Source organism: Sus scrofa, chromosome 17 (assembly GCF_000003025.6).
Source record: "Sus scrofa isolate TJ Tabasco breed Duroc chromosome 17, Sscrofa11.1, whole genome shotgun sequence".
Classification (NCBI taxonomy): domain Eukaryota; kingdom Metazoa; phylum Chordata; class Mammalia; order Artiodactyla; family Suidae; genus Sus; species Sus scrofa.
In genome coordinates this window covers 3,790,582-3,804,210 of record NC_010459.5, presented here as the reverse complement: position 1 = coordinate 3,804,210, position 13,629 = coordinate 3,790,582, and the positions used below count along the sequence as shown (strand labels likewise).

General features: G+C 44.3%; 3 protein-coding genes across 3 annotated transcripts; all 3 read left to right on the top strand.

The window, feature by feature from the left end:
• LOC110257408 lies at positions 1,929 to 4,080 on the top strand. The gene is made up of 2 exons (XM_021077820.1): positions 1,929 to 2,104; positions 3,188 to 4,080. Exon 2 carries the CDS (start codon positions 3,224 to 3,226, stop codon positions 4,040 to 4,042), a length of 819 nt encoding a protein of 272 aa, XP_020933479.1. The 5' UTR covers positions 1,929 to 2,104; positions 3,188 to 3,223; the 3' UTR covers positions 4,043 to 4,080.
• On the top strand, positions 2,241 to 3,065 carry LOC110257477. The gene has a single exon (XM_021078197.1). The coding sequence runs from the start codon at positions 2,241 to 2,243 to the stop codon at positions 3,063 to 3,065; it is 825 nt and encodes a 274-aa protein (XP_020933856.1).
• Positions 4,066 to 7,797, top strand: LOC102160003 (the record flags this gene model as incomplete). Its single annotated transcript, XM_021077819.1, is given in 2 exon segments — positions 4,066 to 5,722; positions 5,725 to 7,797. Coding segments are annotated over 2 exon segments (3,579 nt in total), but the record flags the coding sequence as incomplete, so codon positions are not given.

Sequence of the window (13,629 nt, the reverse complement as noted above, 5' to 3'; positions counted from 1 at the left end):
TATATTTTTCTCTACTCTTCCCCATTATACCGAAATACTATTAAATGCAATGTTTAATGTAGGAGAAAGAAAAGAAAGCAAGGAGGGGGCAGGGAGAGAGAGAGAAAAAAAAAGAAAATTAAAGAAAAGGAAATTGGGAGTCTTCAGTGAGTTTCTATTATGTGTCAGGGCCTCTAGTTTCTCTTGAGAGACAGAATACCGCTATGATGAAGGGATTGGACTCTGAAATCACATTTCCTGGACTCAAAATCTTCTACTACTTTCTGACTAAGTAACCTTGGGCAGATTATATAACCTTTTTGTTCAGTTTTCTCATCTGAAAAATGGAAAAAATAGTGGTTGCTGACAGGATTAGGTAACTTAGTATCTATAGAACAAATGCAAAGTGATGTGAGTTTGTCTTGTTACCTTCAATTGTCATGATGATCACTCTGTAAAAAGCACTTAACATTTCAGTGACAAAAAGTAATCAACATGAAAGAGCACATCTTAATAATTAACACTGCTTCTTACTGAAATACAAGGTGTGAATATGGGTTGGTATTTTAGATTTATTACAAAGTAAAAGGTTTAGCCCAATTTAGAATTGACCAAGAGTTAGCCAATGTTAGTCTCCAAATATTAGTTTGTCTGTTTTTCTCATCAAGGCAGCCCTAAAAGTATAGCAAGGAGAAGTAGCACATTGAAGTAACTTTCTCTCTTTTTAAGGAAGACTGATAGGAAAAGACATTTCATTTCGAGAAAACTTAAAACTCTTACTAAATCTCCTTTGTATTGTAGCCACTACTTATCTTTTCCAAATTACTATCATTTTTTCTGACCTATTTCAATTCTCTATGAAAATAGCATTAACTGCTTTTTCCCTTACATGCGCCAGTCTTTCTTGTCTCTGCATTACATACTATGATGTTTGACTTGACTCTGAATTATCCTAATTGAACTTCTAAGTCATCCAAAATGCAAACATTTCCAAGAAGACCAAGTCTCTCTAGTAAATGGAAACTCTTTTCTCCTGTAAATCTACTTTAGACTTGATCTGTGTGTTTCTTTTATACTGTTTACATTATTATTTTTGTGGTGAAGAGAAGGAATATTCAGTGCTTTGGATCAGTGCATTAAACAAAGAGAAAGGGGTCTTTTCCTCTTTGTTTAGAACTTGGATGTTTTGAGCATGTGTCGTACACCTGGCAGAAGTCTAAGCAACCCTTCTCCATCCTGGCAGGTGTGTGATACCCAGTGGATGGAGCTAAGGAATTTTATAAAACTTTTTACCCAGAGAGAGCCATGTATTGCATGAAGCAGCAGGGTGCCCTCAAGAATCACGTGACCTGGCAGAGGCAGCAGTGTCCATGGCAGTGGCCAGTATCCATTGGATGAGGGGCAGGTCCTGTTGGAGCCTCAAGGTACTTGGTGGTGAATGAGTCCACAGTAGGCTTGAAAGGATGAAAATGCAACCTAACCCTCCCAGAACCCAGGAAGTTAATAAAAAGCTCTAAATGCCCCCGAATTCCAGACCCTGCTCGCTGCCAGTAAATAGGTAGAAGGTCACACTTCCTATTGTTCTAGGGCCTGCTATCCTGGCCTAAGTAAGATAACAGGGAATGAGTTGACTAATTGCTTATCTGGATTCTGTAAAACTGACTAGCACCATAGAAGAATTGATTACACATAGAAAGCCCTAGTGACCTATCTTAAATCCTGCCCGGAAGCCTACGCAGATGCGGACCTCCGGAGCTATTTTAAATTGATTGGTCCACGGAGCGCGGGCTTTCGCTATTTTAAATTGATTGGTCCACGGATCTCAATATTTTAAAATGATTGGTTTGCGACGCACAGGCTTTGTTGTAAACCCCATAAAAGCTGTCCCGAATCCGCACTCGGGGCCGCAGTCCTCTACCCCTGCGTGGTGTATGACTGTGGGCCCCAGCGCGCTTGGAATAAAAATCCTCTTGCTGTTTGCATCAAGACCGCTTCTCGTGAGTGATTTGGGGTGTCGCCTCTTCCGAGCCCGGACGAGGGGGATTGTACATTTACTGGCCTTTCATTTGGTGCGTTGGCCGGGAAGTTCTGCGACCACCCCTTACACCCGAGAACCGACTTGGAGGTAAAGGGATCCCCTTTGGAACGTGTGTGTGTGTCGGCCGGCGTTTCTGTTCTGAGTGACTGTTTTCGGTGCTGTGCGCTTTCGGTTTGCGCTGTCCTCTCAGACCGTAAGAACTGGAGGACTGTGATCAGCAGACATGCTAGGAGGATCACAGGCTGCCGCCCTGGGGGACGCCCCGGTAGGTGGGGAGAGCCAGGGACGCCTGGTGGTCTCCTTCTGTCGGTCAGAGGACCGAGTTCTGTTGTTGAAGCGAAAGCTTCCCCCTCCGCGGCCGTCCGACTCTTTTGCCTGCTTGTGGAAGACGCGGACGGGTCGCGTGTGTCTGGATCTGTTGGTTTCTGTTTCGTGTGTCTTTGTCTTGTGCGTCCTTGTCTACAGTTTTAATATGGGACAGACGGTGACGACCCCCCTTAGTTTGACTCTCGACCATTGGACTGAAGTTAAATCCAGGGCTCATAATTTGTCAGTTCAGGTTAAGAAGGGACCTTGGCAGACTTTCTGTGCCTCTGAATGGCCAACATTCGATGTTGGATGGCCATCAGAGGGGACCTTTAATTCTGAAATTATTCTGGCTGTTAAAACAATTATTTTTCAGACTGGACCCGGCTCTCATCCTGATCAGGAGCCCTATATTCTTACGTGGCAAAATTTGACAGAAGATCCTCCGCCATGGGTTAAACCATGGCTAAATAAACCAAGAAAGCCAGGTCCCCGAATCCTGGCTCTTGGAGAGAAAAACAAGCACTCGGCCAAAAAGTCGAACCCTCTCCTCGTATCTACCCTGAGATCGAGGAGCTGCCGACTTGGCCGGAACCCCAACCTGTTCCCCCACCCCCTTATCCAGCACAGGGTGCTGCGAGGGGACCCTCTGCCCCTGCTGGAGCTCTGGTGGCGGAGGGACCTGCTGCCGGGACTCGAAGCCGGAGGGGGGCCACCCCGGAGCGGACAGACGAGATCGTGATGTTACCGCTGCGCACCTATGGCCCTCCCATGCCGGGAGGCCAATTGCAGCCCCTCCAGTATTGGCCCTTTTCTTCTGCAGATCTCTATAATTGGAAAACTAACCATCCCCCTTTCTCGGAGGATCCCCAATGCCTCACGGGGTTGGTGGAGTCCCTTATGTTCTCTCACCAGCCTACTTGGGATGATTGTCAACAGCTGCTGCAGACACTCTTCACAACTGAGGAGCGAGAGAGAATTCTGTTAGAGGCTAGAAAAAATGTTCCTGGGGCCGACGGGCGACCCACGCAGTTGCAAAATGAGATTGACATGGGATTTCCCTTGACTCGCCCCAGTTGGGACTACAACACGGCTGAAGGTAGGGAGAGCTTGAAAATCTATCGCCAGGCTCTGGTGGCGGGTCTCCGGGGCGCCTCAAGACGGCCCACTAATTTGGCTAAGGTAAGAGAGGTGATGCAGGGACCGAACGAACCTCCCTCGGTATTTCTTGAGAGGCTCATGGAAGCCTTCAGGCGGTACACCCCTTTTGATCCTACCTCGGAGGCCCAGAAAGCCTCAGTGGCCCTGGCCTTCATAGGGCAGTCGGCCCTGGATATCAGAAAGAAACTTCAGAGACTGGAAGGGTTACAGGAGGCTGAGTTACGTGATCTAGTAAAAGAAGCAGAGAAGGTGTATTACAGAAGGGAGACAGAAGAGGAGAAGGAACAGAGGAAAGAAAAGGAGAGAGAAGAAAGGGAGGAAAGGCGTGATAGACGGCAAGAGAAGAATTTGACTAAGATCTTGGCCGCAGTGGTTGAAGGGAAGAGCAGCAGGGAGAGAGAGAGAGAGAGTTTAGGAAAATTAGGTCAGGCCCTAGACAGTCAGGGAACCTGGGCAATAGGACCCCACTCGACAAGGACCAGTGTGCGTATTGTAAAGAAAAAGGACACTGGGCAAGGAACTGCCCCAAGAAGGGAAACAAAGGACCGAAGGTCCTAGCTCTGGAAGAAGATAAAGATTAGGGGAGACGGGGTTCGGACCCCCTCCCCGAGCCCAGGGTAACTTTGAAGGTGGAGGGGCAACCAGTTGAGTTCCTGGTTGATACTGGAGCAGAGCATTCAGTGCTGCTACAACCATTAGGAAAACTAAAAGAAAAAAAATCCTGGGTGATGGGTGCCACAGGGCAACGGCAGTATCCATGGACTACCCGAAGAACCGTTGACTTGGGAGTGGGACGGGTAACCCACTCGTTTCTGGTCATCCCTGAGTGCCCAGTACCCCTTCTAGGTAGAGACTTACTGACCAAGATGGGAGCTCAAATTTCTTTTGAACAAGGAAGACCAGAAGTGTCTGTGAATAACAAACCCATCACTGTGTTGACCCTCCAATTAGATGATGAATATCGACTATATTCTCCCCAAGTAAAGCCTGATCAAGATATACAGTCCTGGTTGGAGCAGTTTCCCCAAGCCTGGGCAGAAACCGCAGGGATGGGTTTGGCAAAGCAAGTTCCCCCACAGGTTATTCAGCTGAAGGCCAGTGCTACACCAGTATCAGTCAGACAGTACCCCTTGAGTAGAGAGGCTCGAGAAGGAATTTGGCCGCATGTTCAAAGATTAATCCAATAGGGCATCCTAGTTCCTATCCAATCCCCTTGGAATACTCCCCTGCTACCGGTTAGGAAGCCTGGGACCAATGATTATCGACCAGTACAGGACTTGAGAGAGGTCAATAAAAGGGTGCAGGACATACACCCAACGGTCCCGAACCCTTATAACCTCTTGAGCGCCCTCCTGCCTGAACGGAACTGGTACACAGTATTGGACTTAAAAGATGCCTTCTTCTGCCTGAGATTACACCCCACTAGCCAACCACTTTTTGCCTTCGAATGGAGAGATCCAGGTACGGGAAGAACTGGGCAGCTCACCTGGACCCGACTGCCCCAAGGGTTCAAGAACTCCCCGACCATCTTTGACGAAGCCCTACACAGAGACCTGGCCAACTTCAGGATCCAACACCCTCAGGTGACCCTCCTCCAGTACGTGGATGACCTGCTTCTGGCGGGAGCCACCAAACAGGACTGCTTAGAAGGTACGAAGGCACTACTGCTGGAATTGTCTGACCTAGGCTACAGAGCCTCCGCTAAGAAGGCCCAGATTTGCAGGAGAGAGGTAACATACTTGGGGTACAGTTTGCGGGACGGGCAGCGATGGCTGACGGAGGCACGGAAGAAAACTGTAGTCCAGATACCGGCCCCAACCACAGCCAAACAAGTGAGAGAGTTTTTGGGGACAGCTGGATTTTGCAGACTGTGGATCCCGGGGTTTGCGACCTTAGCAGCCCCACTCTACCCGCTAACCAAAGAAAAAGGGGAATTCTCCTGGGCTCCTGAGCACCAGAAGGCATTTGATGCTATCAAAAAGGCCCTGCTGAGCGCGCCTGCTCTGGCCCTCCCTGATGTAACTAAACCTTTTACCCTTTATGTGGATGAGCGTAAGGGAGTAGCCCGGGGAGTTTTAACCTAAACCCTAGGACCATGGAGAAGACCTGTTGCCTACCTGTCAAAGAAGCTCGATCCTATAGCCAGTGGTTGGCCCGTATGCCTGAAGGCTATCGCAGCTGTGGCCATACTGGTCAAGGACGCTGACAAATTGACTTTGGGACAGAATATAACTATAATAGCCCCCATGCGTTGGAAAACATCGTCCGGCAGCCCCCAGACCGATGGATGACCAACGCTCGCATGACCCACTATCAAAGCCTGCTTCTCACAGAGAGGATCACGTTTGCTCCACCAGCCGCTCTCAACCCTGCCACTCTTCTGCCTGAAGAGACTGATGAACCAGTGACTCATGATTGCCATCAACTGTTGATCGAGGAGACTGGGGTCCGCAAGGACCTTATAGACATACCACTGACTGGAGAAGTGCTGACCTGGTTCACTGATGGGAGCAGCTATGTAGTGGAAGGTAAGAGGATGGCTGGGGCGGCAGTGGTGGACGGGACCCGCACGATCTGGGCCAGCAGCCTGCCAGAAGGAACTTCAGCGCAAAAGGCTGAGCTCATGGCCCTCACACAAGCTTTGCGGCTGGCCGAAGGGAAATCCATAAACATTTATACGGACAGCAGGTATGCCTTTGCGACTGCACACGTACACGGGGCCATCTATAAGCAAAGGGGGTTGCTTACCTCAGCAGGGAGGGAAATAAAGAACAAAGAGGAAATTCTAAGCCTATTAGAAGCCTTACATTTGCCAAAAAGGCTAGCTATTATACACTGTCCTGGACATCAGAAAGCCAAAGATCTCATATCCAGAGGGAACCAGATGGCTGACCGGGTTGCCAAGCAGGCAGCCCAGGGTGTTAACCTTCTGCCTATAATAGAAACGCCCAAAGCCCCAGAACCCAGACGACAGTACACCCTAGAAGACTGGCAAGAGATAAAAAAGATAGACCAGTTCTCTGAGACTCCGGAGGGGACCTGCTATACCTCGGATGGGAAGGAAATCCTGCCCCACAAAGAAGGGTTAGAATATGTCCAACAGATACATCGTCTAACCCACCTAGGAACTAAACACCTGCAGCAGTTGGTCAGAACATCCCCTTATCATGTTCTGAGGCTACCAGGAGTGGCTGACTCGGTGGTCAAACATTGTGTGCCCTGCCAGCTGGTTAATGCTAATCCTTCCAGAATACCTCCAGGAAAGAGACTAAGGGGAAGCCACCCAGGCGCTCACTGGGAAGTGGACTTCACTGAGGTAAAGCCAGCTAAATACGGAAACAAATATCTATTGGTTTTTGTAGACACCTTTTCAGGATGGGTAGAGGCTTATCCTACTAAGAAAGAGACTTCAACCGTGGTGGCTAAGAAAATATTGGAGGAAATTTTTCCAAGATTTGGAATACCTAAAGTAATAGGGTCAGACAATGGTCCAGCTTTTGTTGCCCAGGTAAGTCAGGGACTGGCCAAGACATTGGGGATTGATTGGAAATTACATTGTGCATACAGACCCCAAAGCTCAGGACAGGTAGAGAGGATGAATAGAACCATTAAAGAGACCCTTACCAAATTGACCACAGAGACTGGCATTAATGATTGGATAGCTCTCCTGCCCTTTGTGCTTTTTAGGGTTAGGAACACCCCTGGACAGTTTGGGCTGACCCCCTATGAATTGCTCTATGGGGGACCCCCCCCGTTGGCAGAAATTGCCTCTGTACATAGTGCTGATGTGCTGCTTTCCCAGCCTTTGTTCTCTAGGCTCAAGGCGCTCGAGTGGGTGAGGCAGCGAGCGTGGAAGCAGCTCCGGGAGGCCTACTCAGGAGGAGACTTGCAAGTTCCACATCGCTTCCAAGTTGGAGATTCAGTCTATGTTAGACGCCACTGTACAGGAAACCTCGAGACTCGGTGGAAGGGCCCTTATCTCGTACTTTTGACCACACCAACAGCTGTAAAAGTTGAAGGAATCTCCACCTGGATCCATGCATCCCACGTTAAGCCGGCGCCACCTCCCGATTCGGGGTGGAGAGCCGAAAAGACTGAAAATCCCCTTAAGCTTCGCCTCCATCGCTTGGTTCCTTACTCTGTCAATAACTCCTCAAGTTAATGGTAAACGCCTTGCGGACAGCCCGAACTTCCATAAACCCTTATCTCTCACCTGGTTACTTACTGACTCCAGTACAGGTATTACTATTAACAGCACTCAAGGGGAGGCTCCCTTAGGGACCTGGTGGCCTGAGTTATATGTCTGCCTTCGATCGGTAATCCCTGGTCTCAACGACCAGGCCACACCCCCTGATGTACTCTGTGCTTACAGGTTTAATGTTTGCCCAGGACCCCCAAATAATGAAGAATATTGTGGAAATCCTCAGGATTTCTTTTGCAAGCAAGGGAGCTGCGTAACTTCTAATGATGGGAATTGGAAATGGCCAGTCTCTCAGCAAGACAGAGTAAGTTACTCTTTTGTTAACAGTCCTACCAGTTATAATCAATTTAATTATGGCCATGGGAGATGGAAAGATTGGCAACAGCGGGTACAAAAAGATGTACGAAATAAGCAAATAAGCTGTAATTCGTTAGATCTAGATTACTTAAAAATAAGTTTTACTGAAAAAGGAAAACAAGAAAATATTCAAAAGTGGGTAAATGGTATGTCTTGGGGAATAATGTACTATGGAGGCACTGGGAGAAGGAAAGGATCTGTTCTGACTATTCGCCTCAGAATAGAAACTCAGATGGAACCTCCGGTTGCTATAGGACCAAATAAGGGTTTGGCTGAACAAGGACCTCCAATCCAAGAACAGAGGCCATCTCCTAACCCCTCTGTTTACAATACAACCTCTGGATTAGTCCCCCTGAGCCTAACTTCACTATTAAAACAGGGGCGAAACTTTTTAGCCTCATCCAGGGAGCTTTTCAAGCTCTTAACTCCACGACTCCAGAGGCTACCTCTTCTTGTTGGCTTTGCTTAGCTTTGAGCCCACCTTACTATGAGGGAATGGCTAGAGGAGGGAAATTCAATGTGACAAAGGAACATAGAGACCAATGTACATGGGGATCCCAAAATAAGCTTACCCTTACTGAGGTTTCTGGAAAAGGCACCTGCATAGGGAGGGTTCCCCCATCCCACCAACACCTTTGTAACCACACTGAAGCCTTTAATCGAACCTCTGAGAGTCAGTACCTGGTACCTGGTTATGACAGGTGGTGGGCATGTAATACTGGATTAACCCCTTGTGTTTCCACCCTGGTTTTCAACCAAACTAAAGACTTTTGTGTTATGGTCCAAATTGTCCCCCGGGTGTACTACTATCCCGAAAAAGCGGTCCTTGATGAATATGACTATAGATATAATCGGCCAAAAAGAGAACCCATATCCCTGACACTAGCTGTAATGCTCGGATTGGGAGTGGCTGCAGGCGTGGGAACAGGAACGGCTGCCCTAATCACAGGACCACAACAGCTGGAGAAAGGACTTAGTGACCTACATCGAATTGTAACGGAAGATCTCCAAGCCCTAGAAAAATCTGTCAGTAACCTAGAGGAATCCCTAACCTCCTTATCTGAAGTGGTTCTACAGAACAGAAGAGGGTTAGATCTGTTATTTCTAAAAGAAGGTGGGTTATGTGTAGCCTTAAAAGAAGAATGTTGCTTCTATGTAGATCACTCAGGAGCCATCAGAGACTCCATGAGCAAGCTTAGAGAAAGGTTAGAGAGGCATCGAAGGGAAAGAGAGGCTGACCAGGGGTGGTTTGAAGGATGGCTCAACAGGTCTCCTTGGATGACCACCCTGCTTTCTGCTCTGACGGGACCCCTAGTAGTCCTGCTCCTGTTACTTACAATTGGGCCTTGCTTAATTAATAGGTTTGTTGCCTTTGTTAGAGAACGAGTGAGTGCAGTCCAGATCATGGTACTTAGGCAACAGTACCAAGGCCTTCTGAGCCAAGGAGAAACTGACCTCTAGCCTTCCCAGTTCTAAGATTAGAACTATTAACCAGAGAAGAAGTGGGGAATGAAAGGATGAAAATGCAACCTAACCCTCCCAGAACCCAGGAAGTTAATAAAAAGCTCTAAATGCCCCCGAATTCCAGACCCTGCTCGCTGCCAGTAAATAGGTAGAAGGTCACACTTCCTATTGTTCTAGGGCCTGCTATCCTGGCCTAAGTAAGATAACAGGGAATGAGTTGACTAATTGCTTATCTGGATTCTGTAAAACTGACTAGCACCATAGAAGAATTGATTACACATAGAAAGCCCTAGTGACCTATCTTAAATCTCTGCCCGGAAGCCTACGCAGATGCGGACCTCTGGAGCTATTTTAAATTGATTGGTCCACGGAGCGCGGGCTTTCGCTATTTTAAATTGATTGGTCCACGGAGCGCGGGCTTTCGCTATTTTAAATTGATTGGTCCACGGATCTCAATATTTTAAAATGATTGGTTTGCAACGCACAGGCTTTGTTGTAAACCCCATAAAAGCTGTCCCGAATCCGCACTCGGGGCCGCAGTCCTCTACCCCTGCGTGGTGTATGACTGTGGGCCCCAGCGCGCTTGGAATAAAAATCCTCTTGCTGTTTGCATCAAGACCGCTTCTCGTGAGTGATTTGGGGTGTCGCCTCTTCCGAGCCCGGACGAGGGGGATTGTACATTTACTGGCCTTTCAGGCTGAGGTACTAAACCTGGAAAATGGCAGCCAAACATAACTTGTTCCATTCAATGTTAGTTCATTCTAGTCAACTCTGCTCCCTCCTGCTAGGATTATAAAGAGAAAACTACACAGAGACTAAATCCCTACAATGATAGCCTTAGGATCATGTTTGAAATAATGTAAACAAAAATTTGAGAAGAGAATGAATGAAGATGGAATAGTGTGTAAGCAATGAGATTGGTGCTTTTTAGATCTCTATTATATGTCTGGCAAAAAAAGATGCATCATGTATTTATTGTGTACATATTGCATATGAGGAACTGTGTTAGGCAATGTATGAGACACCGTAAATAATTAGTTGAGGAGTTCCCATTGTGGCACAGTGGAAACGAATCTGACTAGAAACCATGGGGTTGTGGATTTGATCCCTGGCCTCACTCAGTGGGTTAAGGATCTGGTGTTGCCATGAGCTGTGGTGTAGGTGGCAGATATGGCTCGGATCCCGCATTGCTGTGGCTGTGGCATCAGCTGGCAGCTGTAGCTCTGATTTGACCCCTAGCCTGGGAACTTCCATATGCCATGGGTGCGGCCCTTAAAAGCAAAAAAAAAAAAAAATTAGTCGATCATGTGGAAAAAATGCAGTTTGCTTAATAAGATGACAGACCTAAAAGGAAATTAGAAAAGGCAAGCTAAATATCTAACACTATTCTTACATAAGCAGCTTTGAAGTTGGTCCTAAATTTCTTTCAATTTTCTGGTATATCAGAAATTTGGGAAATATGTGTTTCATATCATAAGAAATAAATCACAAGTAATTCAAAAACTGTTTCACATTTTTTATCATTGATCAAAAGAATAATGACTGATATATCATTACCCACAAAATGTGATTCATTCATAAAATAAGGTTACTTTTGAGAAAGGATCCTATGGTCAAATTTAGGAAATATCACCTCATATTTCATTTTCTTGAAGATTCACAAAATATCAACATATTAAAGACCCTGATAGCAGTTAGAGTAGGTGATCCTGATGAACTTAACATTTTTGAAGTTATCTGAGTAAAGACATCAGTTTTTTTCATGGCACTCTCTACTTTTGTTGAAATGAATTTGAAAAATATGCTTTCTTTTCAAAATAGTTAATTTTAATATGTTAGAATAACATCAAAATATGAAGATTAATTACATTAATTCTTCCCCATCTCTCTTTTTACTATTATCCAAAATTGTTATATGATAAATTTCTACCTTTTCCCAACTACAAACTTCATGACTCCAAAAAAAAATTATCTAGTGTTCATACCTTGCCATATAGATCATTAAATCAATAACAACAAATTAATGTGGGTAGATTGAATTGTTCATTGAATCAAATAAGAAAATTAGAAAAAAAATTTAAATTATTACCTTATAATAATACACATGTACTAAAATGTATATTTTACTTAAAATTCAAAAAATACAGCCATGAAAATTTGAAAAAAATAATGGAAAATATCTAGCTAATACATAATTAAAAATTAATTTGTAGGCATATGAACAATGAATACATTTTAAAATCAGTATATGTGACTATACAGGTATAAAATTAGTTGTGCCTTGAAAACATAACTAAGTTTGAAAATATCAAGTTGAGAAATACACCATGTGGAAAAGGTTCAACCTATTGTTGCTGACTTTGAAAGTATAAGAAAAAGATTATCTCCTAGAAACTCTACTGTTACAGCCCTATCAATACTTTGATTTTAATCCAATCAGTTCCATATCAAACATCTGAGGTAAAGAACTATAATGCAATAATTGTGTATTAAGTCACTAAATTATAGTAATATGTTCTAGCAACAACAGAAAATTTATATACTACGTATAACTAAATGTATTTTACTATTAAAATCATCATTATACTTCTGAAGGTAGAAAGCATACATTCCAAGGAAAAAAGAGTGGATAAAAGTAAAAGTCTTCATATTTCTGACAAAAAGTTTGATATTCTCCAAATCCTGGGTTCAGAGACTATGAAATTCCATGTGAAGAGTGTTTCTCATTAATGGTAATTTAGTTCAAAGATGACTTTATCCACTGGGCAGCTGGCTATGAGGGAGAACTGAGAAACAAATCCACTTTCTGAAGACTCAGAATCATTGTATTTCTATTTCAATATTAAATTAAGCCATTATTTTCTGTATAGTTATCTTTTAATTGCACCTTTTGGGATACCTCAGCAGGAGAGACATAATTATAAGGTGTGATATGCACAATTTCATTTTCCTTTCTATTTATTCAGTGACTAAGAATGGTTGAAAATTGTCCTCTTATTTTTCTGGTGTAGTATTCAGATACTTAATCTGATTTGAATAAGACTATAAAGGGTTTCTGAGCAATTACTTTGCTCACACATTGAAACCACAGCCCTCATTAAAATATAATCATCAAGTTCTATTTTATACAAGAATGGAAACACACAATGCATTCATTGTCAATTTACTTTAGAAGAAAAGAGGAGATATTTAGGGAGAAAACCTGCATCTTTTAAGAACAAATTACTGATGCCTTCTAAACCTACAAATGACAGTGCTCTTACAACTATCCAAGTCTATGAAAAAAAGTTTTAACTTGATAAAACTAAGAATGACTTACTTTCAAAGCAATATAGCTATATGCCTGTGAAATATAGGTAGCCATATAGGTTCCTGGGAAAGAGAACCGTATTTTTTGAGCATCACTGAGGTGGATAATAGATAATGAATGTGGCCCATTTTATTTGCTGAGTTTCACTAGTGTAGTTTAGATAATAAGCTAGATAATTCTGCAGAACTTCTAGCACCATGATGAAGATGTCAATCAAACACCTGAGTGTTTTCAAACCCTTGCTGTCAAAATAATAGGTTTTCACTAGATCCCTCAGTTGCTTAAAACAATAGCTGACTTCATAAGCAAGTAACTGAATTTAGTCCAATTTAACATTTTGAACTTAAGTCTTCACTTTGATAAACACTAACATATACACATATCCCACAGGATGCTATGGAGCCAGAATGTTTTAAGAGATGTCCTGAACAGAGAGGAGAAAGCAAGTCGTTGTATCTTTGCATAGATCAGTCACTGAAGCTGAGTTGTTGGTAGAGAGGGAGAATATCCTCCTGCAAACCAGCTTCCTGACAAAGGCAGTTCCTGGGGAGGGGCTTGTTGGTAAGACTCAGTAGGCAAGCATTCCCTGCAGCTGAAAGCATGAGTGTCTCCATCTTGAAGAGGAGGATCTGGGATCAGAGGTTAGCAAGTTAGTGTATCACTTCTATATACTTGTAACTGCTATTATTTGTTGGCTTAAATATAGTTGATTTACAATGCTGTAATAACTTCTTCTGTACAACAAGGTTATTCAGTTATACATAAACACACCTCCATTTCTTTTTCAGTTTCTTTTCCCATATAGGTTATCAC